We start from the raw sequence: 24,360 nt of genomic DNA, 5'->3' as shown, positions 1-24,360 counted from the left end.
AGTGCTTTATATACATTTTCTTACTTGAGCCTCACAACAGCCATGTGAGGTAAATACTATACGTGGAAAGTCTTTCCTCTTTTCTCCTTCTCTCTATCCCTAATTCAAGAAAAAACAAAACAAAATTCCTTACAGATGAAATTCTGAATGTAAAAGGTGGCAGGTGAGAGCAAGAAAACGGGGTTCCCTACCAAAGCAGTATGTATGTCTACAAGTTCTAGATTTTTTTATTTTTTTGGATCAGGGGCCCTTTTGGAAGTTTAGTAAAGCTTATAAACCCCCCTTTCAGAATAATATTTTTAAATGCAGAAAATAAAAGATGTTGGATTGCAGAGGAAACCAATGATATTGAAATAGATACCAAAGTATTTTTTAAACCCAGTTGACAAACCCAGGTTAAGAACCCCCATTCTGTTGGAAGGTATCCAGGAGGGCATTTTTGTGGTTTCTTCATTGTTTTTCTGAATGAGTGTGGTCATTGCCTTTCCCTTGAAATGGGGTCTGTGTGGTCCTAGTCTTCCTCACCACTATACCTCTGCCTGGAAACAACATATATGCAGCAACTACAAAAGACAAGCAGGAATAGCACCGAATGACTTATCACCAGGACACTCACGGCAAAGAGGTACAGGGTTTTATCACAGTAATCCTGAGGCTGGTGGAAAGGAGGAATAAAATTGGGCAGGTAGATGGAAAAGACCCAATAGTTGCCCAGTATGAACCAGATGAAGAGGAAGAGGCTGAGGATGAGGTGGATGTAGTATTTGTGAGCATTCTGTCTCCAGGGATATTCATCATCATCGTCATCGTCGATTACAACAGACTTGGAGAGCAGCTGTCTCATCTTGGTAGAGTCATAGAGCAGAAGGGAAACCTGTGACATGGGTGGAGGGGTCCAGGCAGGCAGGGAAGGGGAGGGGGAGGAGAAAGAGAAAGAGAGGAAGAGAATGTCATAGATCATTAGAGATGGAAGGTGTGGGGTGGTGGAAACAATTTTTAGAGTTCACTTAGTTATGGGATCATGGATGAAGAGCTGGATCCAACCTCCCCATATTTTTTAAAAACAAATTTGTTTTGGGGCAGCTAGGTGATGAAGCATTGACTCTGGAATCAGGAGGACCTGAGTTCAAATGTGCCAAGAGAGTCTACATCCTTCTTATTCACCTTAGCAGCATGTCAACTCTTTGAGGGCAGACACTATCTCTTTTATTTGTGTGTCCAGTGCACAATAGGAACGTAATCAATGCTTATTAATTTATTGGCTGATTGACTATGGAAGTCATATCACCACTTTCTCTAAAACATGGATAATGATATCTATTCCCTAAGCTCTTGTCTCACAGGAATACTGTGAGAAAAAAAGGTATTATGGGGGGATGGGCTGAAGTCAGCTCCAACTGGAAGCATTAAATTTTCCCACTTCAGAAATTAATGAACACTACAAATCAAGGCTTGATTTATTGTTTTGTTGATCGTGTAGTTTTAAGAAAATTGGAGAAAATATTAATAATGCACATTAAACTTAAAAGTGTGTTTAGGGTTTGTTTTTTTCCTGGAGGGCTGGTTGTTAAACATTTACCAGCACACCCCTGGTATTATGTAAAAAGAGAGGATTTTTGTAGGGCCAGGAGAGGGAGGGAGGAATGGGTTCATTCCCACCCCCACCTTCCCACTTCTCTTGTTACTGCAAACATACAGGAATCTCCATTGAGATTCCAACCAGGTAGAAAGCATTCCAGGTGCTCTTAGTGGAGAAGTCTGAGTGTGTCACACCAGGGTTAAGTACGACAGAAATAGGAGGTCCTGTAATTCCAGTCTGTCATGAAGCAGCTACTTTGTTTCCCTGTAAAGGCTTCCCTGCACAAATGTGCATGTGTGCTTGCGTGTGTATGTAGATGGTGGTTACAAAAGGATAGAGTGCTCGGAGCAGGGTTAATGAGGTCAGTGTTTCTCCTGCCCCATCACACTGTTCACACTACATAGCAATAACTAACATTTCTGTGGTGCTTGAAGGTTTGCAAAACACTTTACACACGTCTTATCTCACCTGCACATCTTTACCACAACCGTATGAGGTGAGAGCTTTTATTATTCCCTTATTACAGATGAGGGAATGAAGGCTGAGAGACAAGTAAGGTGTCCGTGGTAACCCAGCAGGATTCAAACTCTGCTCTCCCTGATTCCAAGTCCAGCGTTCTACCCTATAGGGAAAGCACCTAGAAGCCAATATCATGTCGCTATCCTGCCCACTCTTAGGAGCTCTGCTTATCCCTAACAGGGGAATAAGGATGTTCCGTGGAGAGGGCAGAAAGGGTGAAATTAGGCTAGCAGAGAAGAGGGGACCAGAGGGGAAGGGAACTGAAAACGGAGACAGGGAGGAAAGGTCTGGGAGAGCCACCTCACTCCCTTTAAGCATCCACCGTTTTTTGGTCCCCCATCAAAAATGACCCATCTTCTGTTCCATTCCCTTAGGCAGGGGTGGGGAACTTGTGGCCTCGAGGCCACATGTGACCCTCTAGGTCCTCCAGTGCAACCCCTTGGATTCAGTCAAAGGGATGGACTTGAGGACCTAGAGGGCCTTTGGCCCTTGCTCTTGGGGTTCTGTTCTCTGCTAGCTAATCTGATAAACTAATTCAAGCCAAGGTGCTAATGATAGCTTTGTTTCTCCATTGCAACCAGGGCCCTAAATGCCTTAATGCCTCTCATATCGACAAATAACTGGAATTTCAGACCCAACAAAAGGCAGGAATATACACTGGGTGGGGGGCTGGGGGTGGTAAACAGCCTTTTTTGGTGGGCATCTCCAGTCACAGAGGAAGCCTGCTCATAAAGCCAGCCCTGATAGAAACCATCTGACTTTCCTCCTGCCTGTAGTTGTGTTGGTAATTTCCCCTTTTAATGACTTGTACCAAATTGGGAATTGGACTGTTAGAAAGCATATGCCCAGCTCTGTTCCACCTTATACTCAAAGTATGTCTGTTATGAGCCCTTGGGGACCGGAATTCAGTACTGCTACTTTCTCCTCAAGAAGTGGTTAAAACTAAACTTAGAAGGAAGAACCAGAAGAATAATGAAAACTATAATGACATGGAAGCATCTTGCTGGGTGAGTGGGTACACACATGCTTGTGGGTGTCTTGAGCTCGGGAGTTCTGAGCTTCACTAGGGCTAGTGTCGATTGCTTGTCTGCACCAAGTACAAGACCAGTATGTACACAAGCCCTTCCTCGGGAGTGCAGAGGCTATCAGGTTGCCCAGGGAGGATTGGGCTGACTCAGCCGTAGATCCAAGCTGTCATGCCAGTCCACAGTGGAATTTAGGATTAGGGCACCTGGGAGGTACCTATACTTACAGCCTGGGGGAGATAGGGAAATCTAGTCTTAAAAAAAATAAAAAATTGAAAGACTTAGGAACTCTTATCGGGCACAGTGATCAAAATTCCAGAGGTCCTTTGATGAGGAAGAATGCTATCCTCATTCTGACAGAGAGATAATGGACTAAATATGCAGAATGAGACATAGCCCAATTGGGAATTTGTTTTGTTTAATTATGCATTTTTGTTACAAGGATTTTTCCTGGGGAGCAAGGAGGTTGGAGGAAGAGAGAGAGAGAAAATGAATACTTGATAATTGGAAAAAATAAAGTATAATTTAAAAATAACTAAACTTAACTAAATCCCCCTGCTATGGATTTCCTTTGGGTGAAGAATCTAGGCCTACCTCCATCTCTGCTCCCACCCCTCCCTAATTTGTCAGAACATCTGCATTCCAGAAGTGGGATGTGTGTCTGTTTTTAAATATTGAGAACAGGTCATTACACTGTGCAAAGGCCTAAATTTGAATGGAGAATCTCCCTCCCAAAATGACATAGAAAAGATGTGATACTGGTTGGAATCCAAGAGGCTGGAACACAGTAAACCTTAAGCAGAAGGGAGAAGAATGCCAGAATTCAGGGCTCATCTCTTCCCAGATGAGTGAGGTGCTGTTCAGTCATGCCAGATGGAACCACAGAGTTTGATGGCTAGCTGTGATTTAGTTTTTAAATGAGGCATGTCCCTGAGGGTGGGGAGAGGAGATGGGATGAGGGACAAAGAGGGTAATTTAATATGGAATGATGGCTGAGGAATGTGTAGCATTTCATGAAGAAATGTGCAGCATTTCCATTGTGAATGAGTCAGAGTACGGACAGTACTCTATTAACTGGCCCTCATCCAACCAGAAAGCTTTGGAAGCTAGCACTTCCATATCCTCAATACAAATCCTCCTTCTAAGAAGCTAGCCAGAACAGGATCATAGACTAGAGATGGAAGGGACCCTAGAGGTCTTCTACTCCCACTCTTTTATTTTATAAAAATAGGAAATTGAGGCCAAGAGAAGTGACTTGATTTGAATTCATCTTTCCTTTGGCTACAATCCGGCATTCTTCCTGCAACCAAGGAGACTATAAAAATGGATTTATATAATTGGGATGGCAGATGCCAACTATGTGCTGTCTCAGGAAAAGAAACTTAACACCTACTATGTGCTAAGTGCTTTGTACAAATATCTCATTTTTTTTTACAACAGCCTTGGGTGGTACATCTTATTATTATTATTCAGATATTGTAGTTGAGGAGGCCAAGATTAAGTGGCTTGCCCAGAGTCAAGCTAGTAAGTGTCTAGGTCACATCTGAACTCAGGTCTTCCTGAGAGAGCCCAACGCTCTCTCCACTGTGCCACCAGATGACAATGGTGATTTACCTCTTGACTTTTCTAGGAGCAGTCTCTGTGCCCTACTGCTGACACTTTCCTGGGCTGTTTTAAAGTCTTAGAAAAAAAATTGTGGTAACTAATGTTCTACAGGCTGCCAGCTGCAGGAAAATCCAGGAAGGGAGGGGACAGGAGGAGAGGGAGGAGGAAGGAGAGAAGGGAGATGGGAGGGTTTTCTTTCCTCTGCAATTCAAGAAGGCAGCTTGCTGTTTGGCTCAGAGCTGGAAAATTCAGGATAAATACGAGGTTAAATAGAAAAATAGACTAAACCTGGACTTCTAAGTGTGACCCTAACGTAGAGAACAGCCATGCTAGGGAGATTTCTCTTAAAACCAGGTTCTGTTGCTTGGTTTCCTTATTTGTACATTTCCCACATTTCATTGGGAAGAGTTTGCTAAAAATGTACCATAAGGGTCATAGCAGGAGGGGAATAATGTGCTCATGGGCTACTTGAGACATCAGCTGTCTTCTCCAAGGCAGAATCCTGTTGCCCCCCAGTGGCTGCACCATGTCCTGGCTACTGGCTGAGCTCCACAGCTGGAGTGGCCAGAGTAAACATGGCTGGTCCCAAACATGCCTGGATTTCCTTTCAGGGCTGACAGATAACCAGCTGAGTTGGTTACCTTATGCTACAGGCTCTAAACGCCTCTCCCTCTTTTAAACATGGAAGCATTTTCTCTGGCTTTGCTAAAGCAGACACGAGCAATTTACAAGATCCTGCCATTTTTCCGCTGTTGCCGTGATACGACAGCCACGATCCCTTTGACGTGCTTTCTTATTCCTAGCATTTCATAGTCCGCCTCTTTGTGAATCTCTCAATTTTTTTTTACCTCCTAACTTTTGACCTCTTATCAAGCAATTTTCTTTCTCCGAAAAGTCATTTGAACAATACTGTGTAGCATGGACATAGAATGTATTTCTTCTGAGGATATGAGCTAGTCAATTTATCAATCTATCTGAAAAAGGAGTTAGGCGGCTCAGGTTCCTGACCCAGGCCAGCTACAAATGAGCTATTTTCCCATCTGTAAAATTGATGGTGTAGACAAGATAACAACGATAATATAACTTAAAAATAATGCTAGCTGTAACACCAATAATAATAGCTAGCATTTACACACCACCCCCAAGGGGGTGGGGTCATTTCTAATACTATCATTCTCAAGCCATTATCTGATGTGCCCCAATATCAATTAATCGGCTGATATCTCCCTATATCAATTAATCGGCTGATATCTCCCAATATCAATTAACCAGCTGATATCTCCCATTATCAATTAGCCAGCTGATATCAACTTGATAATTGAGAGCCAGGTGGCACAGTGAATAGTGCTCACTTAGAGTCAAGAAGACTTCAAGTTCAAATCCTGCTCCAAATATGTATTAGTTGTATGACCCTGGGCAGTTCACTCAACCTCTCAATCTCAGTTTCTTCGTCTGTAAAATGGGAATGATAGCATCTACTTCACAGGGTCAAATGAGAAAACACATGAAAAGCACTTTTCATACCTTAAAAGACACGATATATAGATGCTAGTGTTGCCTAAGATGGAAATGTCCTTGAGGGGCCTGAATGCTGAACATGGAGGCCTCTGTGTCCATCCTCCCCTCCCTCAATGGGTGGGAGTGGCCTCCTTTGATTGGCTGCCTGAGTCTTCCCAAATACTGAAGAGGTGAGAAGGGAAGGTGTTCCTTCCCCTGCCCTCTCCCTTTTACCCCACTCTGAGAAATGGGTCTGGGAGTGTTCCTTTCTGTTTCTGGTCTGTGTTATTTGTCCTCCTCAGTTTCAGGTACTGCAAGTTAGAGCCTCAGCAGTCTTGGAGCTAGGATTGTAGATAGGATGGCACAGCCAGCCAGCCTGGCGTGGAAGCCCTGAGAAGCCAAGGTGTTGGGGACTTAAGCCCCAGGCTGGTTTTGAACTTGGAACTGGGACTGTGCTCTATGGGAACTGAGCTAGCCTGTGAAGAGTGGTGGAAAAAGAGATTGATCCCTTTGGTCAATAGTTTTAAAGATGTAGGCGGCCAATAAAAGGAGGGTAAGCCCACCCGTGTGGCAGGGGATGCAGAGACTTGCATCGTGGGCAATCCAAACCTACCCCAGAGGCCCCTCAAGGGCATGCCCAGGTTACACTATATTGTGGTTGTTATAATTTCATAAAAGGACATTTACCAAGAAGGTATGGCAAGGAACAAGGACAAGGACGTGCCCCCAAACTAGGGGCACAGTCTCCCCTCTGCAATAAACCATCCCTGGGAAGAGTGGGAATATTCTTAAAGTCATGGGTACAAAACATCCCCCCACCCCCAGGTTCTGGGATGCAGTCTCCCACAAATAGATACTGAATCCAGTGCAGGTCGTATGTGGCAAAGGCTCATGGCTCCCTGAATGAAGAAAAAGGTCAATGGATAAGAGTGTTGGGCCTGGAGTCGGGAAGATCTAAATTCAAATCCAGCCTTAGACATTTGCTAGCTGCGTGGCCCCAGGTAAGTCACTTAACCGCTGTCTGCCTCAGTTTCTTCAATCGTAAAATGAAGATAATATTAGCACCTACTACCCAGGATTGTTATGTGGATCAAACGGGATAACATTTCTAAAGTACTTAGCACAGGGCCTGGCATGTAGTAGGCGCTTAATAAATGCTTGTTGCCTTCACTTCCTTCCCCCACCTTCCTGGAGTCCTCATGAAGCTCCCCTGCCCCCCACCAAGGTATGTGTAGCTCTCCACCAGGCCCTGAGGATGGGGGTAGGGACCCTTGTAAAATCCTGAAGCTGCCTTTTCTTGGTGTGTTGAATTTATCCTTGAAACACCGCCATTGTTGGGACATTGCTACAGGCACCCATGGGAAGTCCAAATCTCCTGATCTTTTGAAGGTTATAAGGTTTTCCTCTGGTCAAGGAGGCATGGGAAAGTCAAAGATTTCCCACCTTACTTTCCCTATTCCCAAACAATTCCCTTTCTAGGGTGGAAGAAATTCCCTCCACCAATGCAGATCAGTCCCTTCTCTGCAATTTAAACTTGGAACAATAGGAAGCTCCTAGTGTTCCTGGCTCTCAGTCACACAACCAATGTGTATCAGGCTCAGGGCTCAAACCCAAGTCTGGGCTGGCTTTGAAGGACAACTCTCTAGTCAATTTACCTCTTTTTAAAAAAACTCCATCAAACCATTGTGTCAAAGACGAATCCAGTTGATGCCTTAATTTTAGTCCTCTCTAAAACATCCCTAAAATGTTAAATGGAGCATGACTCTTTTCAACCACTAGAAAAAAAACTTTGTTTACCTTTCGTATGTGGACTTTTTTGTACCAATCCAACATCTCTAAGTCCTCTAAGAGGCCAAGGCATGAGGTAGAACAGTGTCCATAATAGCATGTCTTTTATTTCCAGTGCCTAATGTAGTGCCTGGCACAATAGTCGGCCCCTGATAAATGCTCATTGGTGATTTATTGTTTGATATGCTGATGATCACAAAGTCCAAGCAATATTTTATTCAGTGACTCTGGACTAAGCAAATTCATTCTTCTTCCATTTTCCCATCAATAAAATGGCATGATGGGACTAATACCCCACTTCCCAGAGATACTGGGAATACAAATGCATTCTTTTGATGGTGCTTAATATTAAATGTTATCATTGCTAATAGAATTCTATATCTGGTGCATCTTAAAAATTTACTCCCTATTGGAGCTAATGATTATTGACTTCTTGTGAATTACCTTGTGGTGATGAGTATCAAAATTTAATTTGTTATTGCCTGGTTTTAGCTAGGCAGGAAAACATCACTATTGTTTATTAGGGTCCCAGGCTGTTCATTAAAGGAAATCACTCTAGTTTCTCTGGTTTCTTTCCTAGAGGAAAAGTTTTCTGTTATTAAAACAGATTGCCCAGATTCTAACATCTCTGAAGGAAAAGTTCAACTCAGCTGTCAGATGGCTCTGAAAGTGAAGCTGCCAAAGTTAATGACTTCCTTTGTGCTAGTTATCTTCTTTATGGAAGCCTATTCAGGAGTTCTGGCTATAAGACTCTGTTTTAGGTAAGACTGCGTTCTAATAAGAGCCTTAGGGGTAGCTGGGCACCACCAGAATCCAAGATGGAACTGGAGAGTAATAGATATTTTGAAAATAAATTTTGTTTTAGGGTGGGTAGTGAAACAACAGGGTCTTTGTAATATAATATTAACATGGAAGCCTCTGTGTCCATCCCTCCCCTTGCCCCATGGGTGGGAGTGGCCTCCTTTGGTTGGCTGCCCGAGTCTTCCTGAGAACTGAAGAGGTGAGAAGGGAATGTATCAATTAATCAATGAGCATTTATTAAAGGCCTACTGTGTTCTAGGCACTGGGGATACCAAGCAAAAAAGACACAATCCCTACTCTCAAGGAGTTTATGTTCTATCTAAGGAGACAATGAGAATGGATAGATAGAGAGACAGACAGATAGATAGATAGATAGATAGATAGATAGATAGATAGATAGGTAGATAGGTAGGTAGACATATAAATACAGATATATGGATAGATTGTTGTTGATTCTCAATGAGGACCATGACATCAGGAAGGTGATGTCATGACTTGCAAATGAATTGGATTTTAAGTGAGGCAGCACTATGCAAAGTCACCAGCCTCACTTTCTCCTCTGAAGCCATCTGGGTCCAGTGGCCAGCCAGATATGGATCAGGGTGACTGGAGATGGCCCCTATGGATAGATAGATATAGATGGATAGATAGATATGGATAGATAGATAGATAGTTGGATAGATATAGATATAGACATATAGATATAGCTACAGGAAAAGAAACATATATCATATATATATAGACATAGATATATAGAATAAATGTTAACAGGATAAATATAAGAGAGTATGCAGGAAGGGCACCAGAAATTTGGGGGGAAGAGAAAAAGCTTCATGTAGAAGGTAGCGCCTGAGCTGTGTTTTGATGGAAATGAAGGATTCCATTGGGGTGGAGGTAAGGAGGTAGTGCATTCCTGGCATGAGGGGCCATCAAGGCAAAGACATTGAGACAGGAAAGTAATGTGGGTAAGGAAGAGAGATCAGACCAGTTTGGCTGAACTGTGGAGTGTGGGAAAGGGAGTGATATATAAATGAGGCTGGAAGGATATATTAGGACAAGATTGTGAAGGGCTTAAGGGTAGAGGGGCAGGGAATAAGCATTTGTATAGAGCCTATTACGTGCCAGGCACTGTGCAAAGTGCTTTACAAATATGATCTCATTTGATCCTTGCAACAATCTTGAGAGGTGGGTGATGTTATCCATTTTATAGTTGAGAAAACTGAGACAAATAGAGGTAAGTGACTTGCCCAGGGTCACACAGCTCATAAGGATCTGAAGCTGGATTGGAACTCAGGTCTTCCTGACTCCAGGCCCACTGGGGCACCTAGCTGCCTTTAAAAACTGAGCAGAGGAGTTTATATTTAGTCCTAGAGGCAACAAAGCACCACTAGAATTTATTGAGTAGGAGAGTGGAATGATCACATGTGCACTTAAGGCAAATCGCTCTAGCAGCAGTGTGGAGAATGAATGGAAGAAGAGAGAGACTTGAGGTAGTGAGACCAACTAGACCTTTGTGGTTTTTGTTGTTGAGTCATTTCAGTTGTGTTTGACTCTTCATGACCCCATTTGAGTTTTTCTTGGCAGAGATAATGGAGTGGTTTTGGCATTTCTTTCTCCGCATCATTTTGCTGATGAGGAAACTGAGGCAAACAGGTTTAAGTGACTTGCCCAGGGTCACACAGCTAGTAGGTGTCTGAGGCTGGATTTGAACTCAGGAAGAGGAGTCTTTCTGACTTACAGGCCCAGCACTCTGTGCATTATGGCGCCACCTAGCTGCCCAGCAGCAGCAGCAGCAACCACAAGGCTTAGGACTGTAGATCTACTAGGACATTGACATAGTCTAGTTGAGAGGAGACGGGAGCCTGAACTAAGATGGCAGTTATATGAGTAGAGAAGAGTTCAGAAGAAAGGTTATAGAGCTGGAAACAGTGAGACTTGACAACTCAACTAGATATGTGCAGTGAGGTGAGGGGTCAAGAATAGTTTAGGAAGAAGTGAGGTGGTATAGTACATAGACTATGGGACCTGGAGTCAGCAAGTACCTGAGTTCAAATCCTGCCTCAGGCACTTACTAGCAAGTCACCTAACCTTTCCTGTGCCTTATTTTCCACACCTGTAAAATGTGGGAGTTGGATCTGGACCTCCAAATACCCTTTCACCTCTAAATCTATCCTCCTGTGATCTTATAATAACATTGAGGGTACAAAATTGGGAGACTGGAAGGCAGTGGTGCCTTCGATAGAAATCTGGAAGTTTGGCAGAAGAGTGGGTTTGGAAAGAAAGATAATGAGTTATGTTTTCCATATGTTAGGCTTGCCATGTGTCCTTGGTATATTGAATCTGAAATGTCAAATAGACAATGGTGTGGAACTGAAGCACATGAGAGAAACTGAGGCTGGATACGTAGATCTGTGAGCAATCCGTGCAGACGATAGTTAGACTCATGAGAATAAATGAAGTTACTGAAGGATCATGCCACTTGTGATGAAGCGTGCTACCCATCCTGACAGAGAGGTGAGGGTCATACTGAAACAGAGAGACAGAGAGAGACACACAGAGACACAGATAGATAGATAGGGAAACAGAGAGAGACATTGACACAGAGACAGGGAGACTAGAGACAGAAAAAGAGAGGCAGAGAGTGTCACACAGAGACAGAGAGACAGAGAACTAGAAAGACATCAACACAGAGACAGAAATAGAGAGACAGGCACAGAGACAATGACAAAGATAGAGACAGACAGAGGGGGATAGAGTCAGACAAATAGAGACACAGAGAGAGGATGGCAGGTTACGATCTGGTAGAGAAGATGGGAGGGGATGGGTTCAAGCGGGCATGTGGGAGGGTTGCCCTTGGCAAGGAAAAGGGCTGCCTCTTTGTCATAGACTTGGGAAAAGGAAAGGAAAGAGGAGTTTTGAGATGAAGAGATAGGGGATGAAAAGCTTCACATCAAATGGCCTCCATCTTCTCAGGAAAGAAGGCAAGATATTCAGTTGAGAAAGAGGGGGTGGAGGGTATATGGGAGTCTTGAGGAAGGAAGAGAAAGTTTGGAATAGCTTCTATGAGGAATGAGGTGGAGAATCAACTAAGGAAGAATAAAAGGCCCACTTGGATGCAGCGAGGACCCGGCTGAAGGTGGATAATATAAGCTTAGAATGTGTCCAGTCAGAATAATTGTGACATTTCCTCTAGATCTGTTCAGCAGCGCACATTTGAGTAAGAATGGAAGAAGCAGATGGCAGGAATAACCCAGGTGTGAAAGCTATTTAGATGAGGAGACTGAGGGTCAGAGTGGTTAAGTGGCTTGTCCATGGTCACTGAGCTGGGAAAGGGATGAGTTGGGATAGAAAGGACTAGGTCCTAAGTACCAGGATTTCCTGTGGTAAAGGGACTAAATGAGATGCTGCAATAGGAAGCCTCTGGGTAACCCAGGAATACTAGGAGGATGCTAGAACTTGGAGTGGGGATAGTGATATGAAGGGAATAAAGGTATAGAAGGACAGATAACTGTAAGGAAATGACCTCTGAAGTTGATAGATGCTTAGAATGAATTCTCTTGGTCTAGAGTAACAGTTCTAAAAAAAGAAAATTTTTTTTGGAGGGGGGGAAGGCAGGGCAATTGAGGTTAATCAACTTGCCCAAGGTCACACAGCTAATAAGTGTCAAGTGCCTGAGGTTGGATTTGAATTCAGGTCCTCCTGAGTCCAGGGCTGCTCTCTATTCACTGTGTCACCTAGTTGTCCCTCAGATTTTTTTTGACTCAGAACCCCTTTATACTCTTAAAATTATTGAGGATCTCAAAGAACTCTTGTTTCTGTGGGTTGCATCTATCAATATTTACTATATTAGACATTAAAACAGTACTATTTCATAATAGTACTGTTTTAATGTCTAATACAGTATAGGAGCCCATTGAAAGGGTCTCAGGGACCTTCAGGGGTCCCCAGGTCACACTTTGATCTAGAGACTTTTTAAAAAATTTGAGATGCAATTATTCCTGGGCTTCTTTATATCAAATCATTACCTGTTGTCTCACCTTGGGAATACCCACTGGGACATCTAGAGATAAGTGGAGTGAGGAGAGATAAGCAGAAATTGGGAATTCTTTTCCTGCAAAGAAGGGAAGTGAATTCCAGAAAGAGCCCATCCCTGGGGAATAAACAAGGATTTCAGCTTTGGGCAGGACTGATTCCAGACCAAAAAAAAAAAAAAAGAAACTCAGAGAGATTCAGTAAGTCACTTTGTCCTCGTCTATAAAATGAAAAGGTTGAACTTAATCAGGGATTCTTAATCTGGGGTCCATGGACTTTTAAAAAGAAAACTCTGATAACTCTATTTTAATATACTTAATTGACTTTTTAATATATTCTGTATTTCAACATAATTGGTTTCCTAACTTTTTAAACATTCTGATAACTATATTTCAATATTTTTTTTTACTTTTTCTTAGTATTCTGATGACTATTGCAATATAATTGGTTTCCTGACTTTTTAAAAATTCTGATAACTGAATTTCAATATAATTGGATTCCTGTGTAACTGTATTTCAACATAATTGGATTCCTTTGTAATCTTATGTATTTTACTTTATGCATTTAAAGAAATAGTTCTTAAGAAAAGATCCATGGGCACAGCAGAGTCAGAGAACCAGAGACAGAGAGAGGCAGAGAGAATATGACAGGTCGCAATCTGCTGGAGAAGATGGGAGGGGATGGGTTCAAACAGGCAAGGAGAAGGGCTGCCTCTTTGTCATACACTTGGGAAAAGGAGAGAAAAAGGAATTTTGACTTAAAGAGACAGAGATGAGTGAGTTCATGTCAAATGGCCTCCATCTTCTCAGTAAAGAAGGCATGTTTTTCAGTGGAGCAAAAGTAGATAGGGGGTACCCTCAATGTACCAGATAGTCAAAGGTGTCCATGACATTAAGGGTAAGAACCCCTGAACTAGATAATCTCTAAGTTCCCCTATAGCTCTAAATTTGTATTCCTGTATTTCCCTGCAAATGATCAAGGCCTCCTTCCCTGTACATTTATACCTGGAACACCTGCACTAATGTCTAAAATTTCTTGCAATTTTCTGTTTTTGCCATAGTCATTTTAAACTTCTCTCTGTTTCTCTGTAATAAGTAACAGTAAAACCTCATCCTTCCAAAAAACAAAAAAATGAAAACAGAAGACTTCTGTGCTGATTTCAGGGGAAGCAAGGAAGGGCAAAACTGGAAGTTGAGAGGGGTGGTAACAGTGATAACCAGCAGGGGGAACCAGAGAACCAAACCCTGGGAGGGAAGTAAATGGAAGTACTCTGGGAGTACCCTTTGATACTCAAAGATTGAACCCTCCAATACTTCGCTGTTTTCCTAAGTTGCATAAAAAGAGCAGTCAGGCAGAATTTAGGACTTAGCTGACAGCCACAGCCTGGGAGATCTGTGCTGGTCCATGTGATAGGGTAGACCCAGCCAGACCAAATTGTAAAAATCTCTCATCCACAAAAGTGAAGATTATTTTCCCTTAAGAAGGGGGGAGAAAGAAGGATCAGGTCTAGATGTATGTGAATGATATGTGCCTCTATTGGCTGCCATCTATCTTCTCAAGGCCTAATCAGCTCTCAGTGTCCCAGTTGCAGTCAGACCAAATGGGTGACAGCATCTGCTGTGTGGAGGAATCGGTTTAGCCAAGCCCTGATAGTGGATTCCCAGCTCCTGCCTGGAAAATCAATATTTCCTCTCCATCTTGGTATTCAGACCACAGTGGGGAGGGTTCATTATCTCGTGATTGCAACTGCTGTTTTAAGGGCATTTCTCTGCTAACTGAAGGCTTTCCAGTAAAAAGCTGTTTACACTCCTCTGTGAGCAGCAAACACTTAAAAGAGATTTTAGGGGGCCTCCTCAGCTTAGGTTTTTTTTGAGTAAAAGTTAACATGCAAAAATATACATTACCTTCAGGCTGCCGATGATCCCTCCCACTAGCAAGTATAAGGGAATGAGTGGCTCAATGGGGCAGTCCTCCAAAAACTTCATTCCTAGACATAGGAAAAGATACAGAAAATATGCAAGGATAGAAAGTAGCACCATAAAGCAGGAAACCTTGTTATAAGATGAATTAGAGATGGCTATACTAGTCAGGTGCCAGGCAAGGGTCACATTCTTCTCCATACAAACCATCTACTTTATACCTTGAATGTATAAAGTAAATAGGATAGGAACGGAGCAGGGAGAAAGATGCTGCTGATATTGCCTCTCCCCCCAACACAGAAAAAATGCCTTTTATATTTTGCAGATCGTGTATATATGTGTATATGTATGTTCTCTCTCCCTATAGAGTGGAAGCTCCTTGAGGGCAGGCACTTTCATTTTTGTCTTTGAATGTCTAGCTCCTAGCACAATGACTAGCTCATGTAATGCTTAGTAAATGCTTCATAGTAGGTGCTTAAGAAATGCTTGTTGCTTGATTGAATACGCAATTCTTTGCTTCTTCAACTAGTCATTCTCCAATAATCCTCAGGTGTCAAGCAAAGTGCTGCAGCCAGAGTGTGAACCTTCCACAGATTGAGGGGAAAGTTCTCTTGGATAGAACCATTTAATCAATCCTGCAGAGTGTTTTACCTGGCAATTAGTTACAAAGGATGAAGAACTACTTTAAGCAAATTCAACATATGGAGATCATCACTAGAATTATTCACCTTATGAAAAGATTTCTTTAAATACCTCAAATAAACCAAAAGATATGGAGGTAGCACGGTATGATGGGAACTGACCTTGAGACCAGAAGCCCTGGGTTCAAGTCCAACCTCTGAGACAGAACTACCTTGGGACCCCTGCAAATTACCTCTTAGTGTTCTAGGCAACTCTCTTAAGACTCTGAGTCACAAAGAAGATGTAGACTGGTATTGGTAGAAGGAATCCACCAGAAACTCCCTACTGTGACCGTAGTGTGACATCAATGAAATCACAAGTCTGGTTCTCCTTAACATTCTACGACATTAAAAGATAGAGGTAACCTGGAGTAGTAGATAGGGTAATAATGGGCTTGAGGTGAAGCAAATTTGGTTTAAATCCTACTTTTGATGCTTAAATGACTTTGAACAAGTCACTCATTCTCTATCTGCTTCAGGCGACTTCCCTAGGACTCATCTACTAAGTCCTAAGATGGTCCGAACCTATGTGGGTGGAGGAGATGGTGGTCACATAATTTCCTTAAAATGGGATTTGATTGATAAAACATGGACTTAAGTATCATTAGTTCACAGTACACATATAGTGTAAAATCACGGCCATTGCATTATGGAAAGTATTGTTAGCATGTCAGCTCCCCTGGGACAGGGACTATTTTTGCTTTTTCTGTGTGTCCCCAGGGCTAAGCGCATACAGTGTTTTATAAATGATTATTAATTGATTTTTGCTTCTTGGCACACCACTAATGGGGGAATAAAAGGGAGTATGAATGATGAACAGCTAATGCCCTTTGAGTTGACAGCATGCCACCTGCATTGATAATGGTGCCAGCATTTCAACTATGACCATCTACCACTTAATGATACCCAGGCTATGATACCAGTGACCAGGAGGTCTCATGGTACAATGAAAAGAGCCCTTACTCTAGAATAGGAGGACCCAGGTTCAAATCATGCCTCTGATGCTTATGATCTGTGTGATCCCAGGCAAATCACTTGTCTTCCTGGGGCCTTAATTTCCTCATCTATAGACGGTTTCCAAATTTCCTTCCTGTTCTAGATTCTTGATCCCGTGATTCTAATTTTGTCTGACCATAAACCAAGTGCACCCAAAGGCTTTCACATCTTTCCTTAGGGTAACTAGTCTTGCCTCACCATTATTTTTAATTAATTAATTAAATCGAAAAATTGAATTATTTAATTATTTTTCATTTTAATTTAATTTCCTTCAGCTTAATACAAGGAATGGGGACTTGACCTTTGATATCATTGGTGTAAGGCAGAGGTGTCAAACAGACAGGCTCTGTATAGCCCACAATATGCCCAGTACAACCCAAACCAGATTAAAATGTAATTGGGAAATAGTTAACAAAATAAATAAAAATACAATAAAACATAGTTAATATTAATTTTTTTGTCAATGTGAGATCCACAGGGATTGTAGTTTAGTGGCCCCACCACTGGTATAGGAAACACTATGCAGGTTGGTACCTTTTCTAACACTAACACTCTTAGATAATTGTCCAGGTAAGTGGTTCATCCAAGGTCACACAGCCAGGTAGTTTCTGACCCGGTTCTTGCGCTCACCTGGCTTTGAGGCCAGGTCTTTATCTACAACGCTGCTTACAAGGCCCAATGACTGGGAGGCTATGCCAACAGGACCCAGAAAGAAGACTTACTGAGAGATCAAAGTCGCTAGCTTGGGTAACTAATGTTTCAGCATCGCAATGATATTTCATTTCTCATTTACGCCTTGGTGGTTAACGAGACACAGCAAACCATTAACTAGTGACAACATTGTATTCTGCTGACATTCACAAAGATATCTAGGTGTGATGTGTGCGGAGATTCACAACTCAAGCCCAAAGGCAGGGGCTCCCAGGGGGAAATCAAACATATGTAGTCTTCAAGGTATCTGATTGCTTTAATTTCTGGAAATCTGTAATGGATTCCCCCAGAAGAAGCTATTAAGGAAAATAATACTGAAATGCAGTATAACTTTTTTTTTTAACAAAAGGCTAAATTCAGTTGTTTATGTCAATTTCACTATATGAATGAATTTCCTTTTTCAAACTCAAAACCCAGCTGTGAGATTACCTGCTCATTTCTCAGGAAGAAAGGCAGGCACTGTTCACTAGAGATTCAAATCAGTTCTGGAGAGTTTTTAAAACGTTCTAATAAATGTGTGTAAGTCTGTGAGCCTCATCTACCAGGCAAGATTGGGGGTAATAATTTGGTACATGTAGCTGAATGTTTTGCATGGCTGAGGATTTGTCCTTTTCAGGAACCAAAGTTATCACCCTCATTGCTGTCACTGTTATTTCGTTTTGGATAAAAACCTTTCTAAAATGCATCATGCGTTTCTGGCCACCAAATGTTCTAATGAGTCAGTATCGAGATTGATGAAATTGATGCAACATTGTGATTAGAACTATCAATTATCATGCTGTGCTATAAGGAAGCGACAATCTCAGGGGCTGGTGGAGCAAGGTCTATTTGCCCCTAAACTAAACGGCCTCAGACTTGTTGGGGCTGTGTTGTTTCTAGGTTGGTGTTTGCTTCTTCATTTTCTTCTGTCTCTTCCCCTACGTCCCATCATCTATCCTTCTTTTTGTCTATCGGAATGTCTGCCTCTAGTAGCTCTCCACATACATTTTTAAAAATAGATTTTTATTAATCTTTTGTTTTTATGTTGCCTAGATTTCTCTGTCACCTTCCTCCTTACCCCCAGTCACCCCTTATAAATTTTTTTTAAAAGAAAAGAAAAAAAGAGAAAAAAATTCAGGAAAGCCAATCACCAATCATTGAAAAATATCTGACATTGTAAGGAATTTTCACACCGCCTATGCAGAGGAACAAGGGAGGAGCCTTTTACATGTTCCTTCTAATCGGCTGTAGGCTAGAAAATGAGGCGACCAAGTTAGTTGTTAAACTTGTATGTATATTAAGAATACATAGCTTTGTATATAGTACAAACCTAAGCATTTTTCCTGTGAAGAAAGTTTCAGCGCATATGTGTAGAAGCTTTTGTGACATCAATTTTGTTTATTTTTTTCATTTGTTTTCACTTTGAGGGGCTTATTTCCTTGTTGGTTTCAGCTGTGGTCTAGATGAGGCACGCCTAACATTTCTGAGTCTCTGCACCCCTTATCTTTAAGTAAGCCTCCTTAGTCAATAAATTCCAGAGTTTGCTATATATAGGCAAGTGAATAAACTAAAGATATTAATTAAGGCATTATAAATGGAATCAAAGACTTTGGAGTATTGGACTTTGGAGTAAGAATTCCCTGACTTCTCTAACAAGCTTCTCACAGCTACCAGGGATATGGTTGGGAACTCCTGTTCTAGACAATTGAATTTGTTAAGTAAATAACTTCTGGACCAGCGTATCCACTAATCCAAAAACATTTTACTGAGTGAGTACTTATGTGGTGGAGAATCTGCAGACTAACTTTTTTTTCCTATATAGATCAAGTTTCCCGTGGAAATATAGGGCTTGGAAAGAACCCTCTGAGGTCAGCTCCCCCTACCCCTTAGCATCCGAGTTTTAAAGTTTGGAGGATGAAAAGATGCCTCAGGCTTCTAGACAAACATGTTGCCTCCAAGGGTTGGAGCAGAAATTTAGTTAACAAGCTTACCTGTGAAAGCCATGGACAAGGGCAGCGCCAGAAAAGCTAGGAGGGCAAAAATGAAGCAGGCTGTCGGAAGAGAAAGCATGATAAGTTACTGAGTTAGTCATGTGACTGCTACATTCTGTTTAAAATTGCTAATTTTTCAATGTATTACATGAAATTTGACTTCCTTTCCCTTCATGATAATGATAGCTAGAATGGCTTTGGACATGAAGTCAAGAAGATCTGAGTTCAAATCCTGCTTCAGATGAGTACCAACTGTATGACCCTGGGCAAGTCACTATACCCCTGTTTGCCTCAGCTTCATCTGTAAAATGGGGATAATAATGCACCTACCTCACAGGGTTGTTGTGAGGGTCACATGAAATAATATTTGTGAAAACACTTTGCATAATGCCTGGCACATAGTAGGTACTATGTAAATATTATTATTAAAGCATTATTTCTTCCCCTAGGGACCTAGGGATATATAAGCTAGCTCAAACCAAGTGCCTAGTACCTGTGTGAGAGCTAAAACGGCTATTTGGGATATTTTGGCCAATTCTATTGGTCCCAATATAAATACACTTTTTTTCTGTCAAAGAAACTCCAAGATGCAGATCCTGCACCTCTCACAATCATGGCTGGGGATATATTCTTAACCAAACAGGGGGTAGAGGCAATTACAAACACACACACACACACACACACACACACACACAGAGTTATTCTCCAATAGATAAAGGATCAAAGGATATGAACAGTTATCAAAAAGAGAATTGCAGAGGATTTACAGCCACATGAAAGAAAACTCCAAATCACTAATAACAATGATAACAACCGCAATGTTGATAGGCTGAGTGGATAGAGTGCTGGGCCTGGAGTCAGAAAGACTCATCTTCCTGAGTTCAAATCCAGCCTCAGACACTTACTAGCCGTGTGACCCTGGGCAAGTCACTTCACCCTGTTTACCTCAGTAAAATGAGCTAGAGAAGGAAGTGGCAAACCACTCCAGTATCTGCCAAGAAAACCCCAAATGGGGCCATGAAGAGCTGGACGCAACTGAACAGCAAAAACATATAGTGCATATTGTGTGCTAGGCACTGGACTATATATATATTATATATATATATATATATATATATTATAATTATTATTTCATTTGAGATAATGCTCATCTTCATAGCACCCCTAGGAGGTAAGTGCTATTTTTATCTCTATTTTACAGTTGTGGAAACTGAGGCAAAAAGAGGGTAAGTAACTTGCCCAGGGTCATATGGCTAGTAGGTGTCTGAGGCTGCATTTGAACTCAGATCTATCTAAATCCAGGTCCAGCACTCTAGTTACTGCGCCACCTAGCTGCCAAATGTACTGTATAAATACTCTAAGCCATACAAAAAAGTATGTGGGACCCAGCAAGATTAAGTGAAGTCCCCAGGGTTGCACAAATAATCAGTGGCAGGAGTTTGCTTCAAACCCAGGCTGTCTGGTAGGAGCGCAAAGGTTGAATTCAAGGGGAGAAAGACTGGGAACAAGATGAGTTGGAAGGTTTGCCAAAGTACAGATGAAAAGCAACAGGCTATCAGTGGGAATAAAAGGAAGGGGATGGATTTGAGAGACATTGGAGACGAAGCACAGACAGGACTTGGGAACCGATTGGACATGGGAGGCTGAGGTACAGGAAGGCACCAAAGAGCATAGATTATGGTTTGTCCTTCGTCCTTGAAGAGGACCATGACAGAGAACACAGAATTCTTTTCTTGAGGGCCCCTCTTAGTCAGTGTTCACCAGTGACTGATAACTTGAGAGAGCAAATTAGTAAAGAACATTGGACATCATCTATTTCCAGATAAGGGAACTGAGGTCCAAAGTGGTTAGTCATTTGCCCAAGGTCACTCTGTGGTTTTAAGACTAAGATAACTGGGAGAGTAGCTTTGCCATTATCAGAAACAGGGAAATCAAGAAGAGAAAATTGTTTTTTGAGTGGAAGAGCTGGGGAATTTTCTGGGAAAGAGTTTAATTCTGACTGTTTTGAGTTTGGGATGCCAACAAGCTGTATTACACTCACAGATTCCAGGGATTTTCTTGCCTGTCTCTCTTACCCACTCTTTTGACCATTCAAAGACACAATTTCCTTAGCTTCTCAGTATAGCCAGGTGCTTCATTCTCTTACCTTACAGGTTTATTACAAATCCTATTGAGTGCTATGGGGCAGTTTCAGGTGAAATGTGGGCTCTGCTACCCTTTGTCATTCGCAGGTACCCCAGCCCTCCCCATCTATCCAGACTTAAGGAAAGGTTTCTCAGGACCTCACTGACAACTTCAAAATGCATCTTACCCTTACCTGAACATGTGGCCACGTGCATTTATCAGATTTAATTGAAGCATCCCAAGAGGCTGAGGGGAGGGAGCACACATCACACAGATGCCTTTATCAATATTTCATTGCTTCCCAGATATTAAAGTAACCCTCTGGGGGGTTGGAAAGCACATGGAATGCAGCTGTTCATGCTTGGCAGAAGGAGAATGAGAGAGATGGGCACGTGGAAGACTCAGGGGGGCTCTGAAGTGCTATCCCAAGAACCATAACGCTGTTTCAATCTGGGCTGACAGTGACTAAGACATTCTGTGATCTGAGCATCAAGCTGGGCCTTAGCTTCAGACCTGTGGCACCCACTTCCCTACAAGCTTCTCTCCTCATTGAATTTCCACATAAAGGATTGGTTTATGGCTTATGGGTTTAAAGGGATTTTTGACACCTGTTCAAAATTACAAAACTCTCTTAGCACCAGGCAGAAGAATCCCACTTACAGAGAAATAGGGGATGTTTGTAAGGCTCTGATCTGGGCACTATCTCTCCTCTCAAAAAGCTTGTGCTCTTAAGGGAGAGGGGGAAGCCTGCATAATGGACATGTGTCCATACAAAAAAATATGAAGGGTTTTGGTCAACCAGCATTTACTAATCACCTACTATGTGCCACGCACTATGCTGAGCGCTAGAAATATGAAGAAAGCCAAATACCAGTCCCTGCTCTCAAGGAGCTCACAGTGTAAAGGCGGGGGGAGAGGCAGGGAGGGAGAGACAACATGCAAATAACTATTTACAAACAGGATATACACAGGATAAACTAGAGAGTGGTGATCTCAGAGGGAAAGCACTAAGATTAAGGAGGACAAGGAAAGATTTCTTGTAGAAGGTGGGACTTCAGCTGAAACTAGAAGGAAGTCAGAAGACAGATGAGAAGAGCGAGTGTATCCCAAGCATGGGGGGACAGCCAGTGAAAATGTTTGGGAATCAAGAGATGGAGTATCTTGTTGAAAGATTAGCAGGAAAGCCAGTGTCACTGGATTGCAGAGAATTTGGGAAGAAGTAAGATGTAAGAAGACTAGAAAGGTAGGAAGGGGCAAGGTTATGAAGGGCCCTTGAAAGACAAGCAGGATATTATATTTGATCCTGAATGTAATAGGGGGTCATTTGGAGTTTATTGAATAGTGCAGTGACACAGTCAGACCTGCTTTGTACATCTTTTCTTTTTTTTTTGGAGGTGATTGGGGTTAAGTGGCTTGTCCAGGGTCACACAGATGGTAAGTGAATCCTGAATCCAAGTCCAGCATTTTATCTACTACACTGCATAGTTGCCTCTAGCTGACTGGCCTGAGGTCCCACAGACTTACTGTCTATGTAGTAGTCAGATGTCAAACCCTGTTCTTCTGACTCCAGATCCAGTGTTCCTTTCTATTATACTGTTCCCTTGGATGCTCATGTGGACTATCTGTGCCCGAACTGTGGTAGAGCCTTCCAAGCTGCTTTTGGGCTGATCAGCCATAGTCCGACACACTGTACCTTGACCCCGACACAGTAAAGTCATTTTGGTCCTCTTCAAGATCCACAACTCCAGACACCACCCACCCTCCCCCATCAACTACCCATAGCTCTCTATAGCCCCATCTTTTCAAATGCCTACTGGGTGGGCACTGTGAATTTGCACCTAAACTACTCAGAGCTGGTAATCAACTCCGGTGGTGTAACCTGGTAGATGAGAAGATGAAAGCCAAAGGAAGAAAGTCAGAAAAGGGAGGATGAAGGCTGGAAGAGATTCCAGAAAAAAGGACTTCAGTAAAACTAGCTAGCAATTTTATATTGATTTATGGGGCAAATTGAGAAATATTGGGAAGCTTTGAGCAAGAGTGACACGGCAAAGCCAAACTAGATAGATATTAATTACTGCCCATCATTGGTCATTAATATGATACTAGGACCATCTTTCCCCTTCCATTGACACATAAAGGAAGAAGTTCCATCTTTAAGCCAGGCAAGTGGAGTCTATCAATGGAAATGATCGATAACCAGTAGAATATATCAATGGAAATGATCGATAACCAGTGGAGTATATCAATGGAAATGATCGATAATCAGTGGAGTATATCAATGGAAATGATCAATAACCAGTGGAGTATCAATGGAAATGATCGATAATCAGTGGAGTATATCAATGGAAATGATCAATAACCAGTGGAGTATCAATGGAAATGATCGATAATCAGTGGAGTATATCAATGGAAATGATCGATAACCAGTAGAATATATCAATGGAAATGATCGATAACCAGTGGAGTATATCAATGGAAATGATCGATAATCAGTGGAGTATATCAATGGAAATGATCAATAACCAGTGGAGTATCAATGGAAATGATCGATAATCAGTGGAGTATATCAATGGAAATGATCAATAACCAGTGGAGTATCAATGGAAATGATCGATGACCAGTGGAGTCTATCGATGGAAATAATCAATAACCAGTGGAGTATATCAATGGAAAACAATTACAGTTATTAGCTCCATTTTCTCATACATAGGAAAACTTTGCTCTGATATTCTTAGCCCTTTATATTTAATTTGCAATTCATAATTTCAATTAGATACTGTCCATACATGTTTACTGAAAAACTATTGTGTTGATTTGACATTGGAAGTGGTCTGTACATAAAAGCTTTTTTTTTTTTTTAAGGAATGCACAATTCATTCAAATAGAAATAATGCTCAGGTCCTTATTAAAAGAAGAAATGATCTTAAAAAATAAAAATAGAAGAATAATCACAATTACCTTGAAATCTAAGAGTGATGAAAAATCAAATTCTTTTGAATTTTAAAAAGTTAGATTTCTCTGATCTATTTTAGAGGCTTTTCTACTCTTTACTTAGAGCAATGACCCTGGACAGGTCATCTAGACTCTGAGCCTTAGTGTTTTAAGCTCTTTGAG

The 24,360-nt window shown here is 41.8% G+C and overlaps 1 protein-coding gene across 1 annotated transcript; it reads right to left on the bottom strand.

Moving 5' to 3' along the window:
• Positions 1-511: 511 nt before the first annotated feature.
• Positions 512-22,922, bottom strand: TMEM272 (transmembrane protein 272). The gene is made up of 4 exons (XM_036743905.1): positions 22,841-22,922; positions 19,123-19,182; positions 14,751-14,833; positions 512-874 (listed from the first exon to the last, which is right to left on the bottom strand). The coding sequence occupies exons 1-4, from the start codon at positions 22,920-22,922 to the stop codon at positions 512-514; spliced, it is 588 nt and encodes a 195-aa protein (XP_036599800.1).
• Positions 22,923-24,360: the final 1,438 nt, after the last annotated feature.

The sequence above is a fragment of the Trichosurus vulpecula genome, chromosome 2, assembly GCF_011100635.1.
Source record: "Trichosurus vulpecula isolate mTriVul1 chromosome 2, mTriVul1.pri, whole genome shotgun sequence".
Lineage (NCBI taxonomy): Eukaryota > Metazoa > Chordata > Mammalia > Diprotodontia > Phalangeridae > Trichosurus > Trichosurus vulpecula.
Note: the sequence above shows the minus strand (reverse complement) of the source record. Positions and strands in the feature narration are given on the sequence as shown.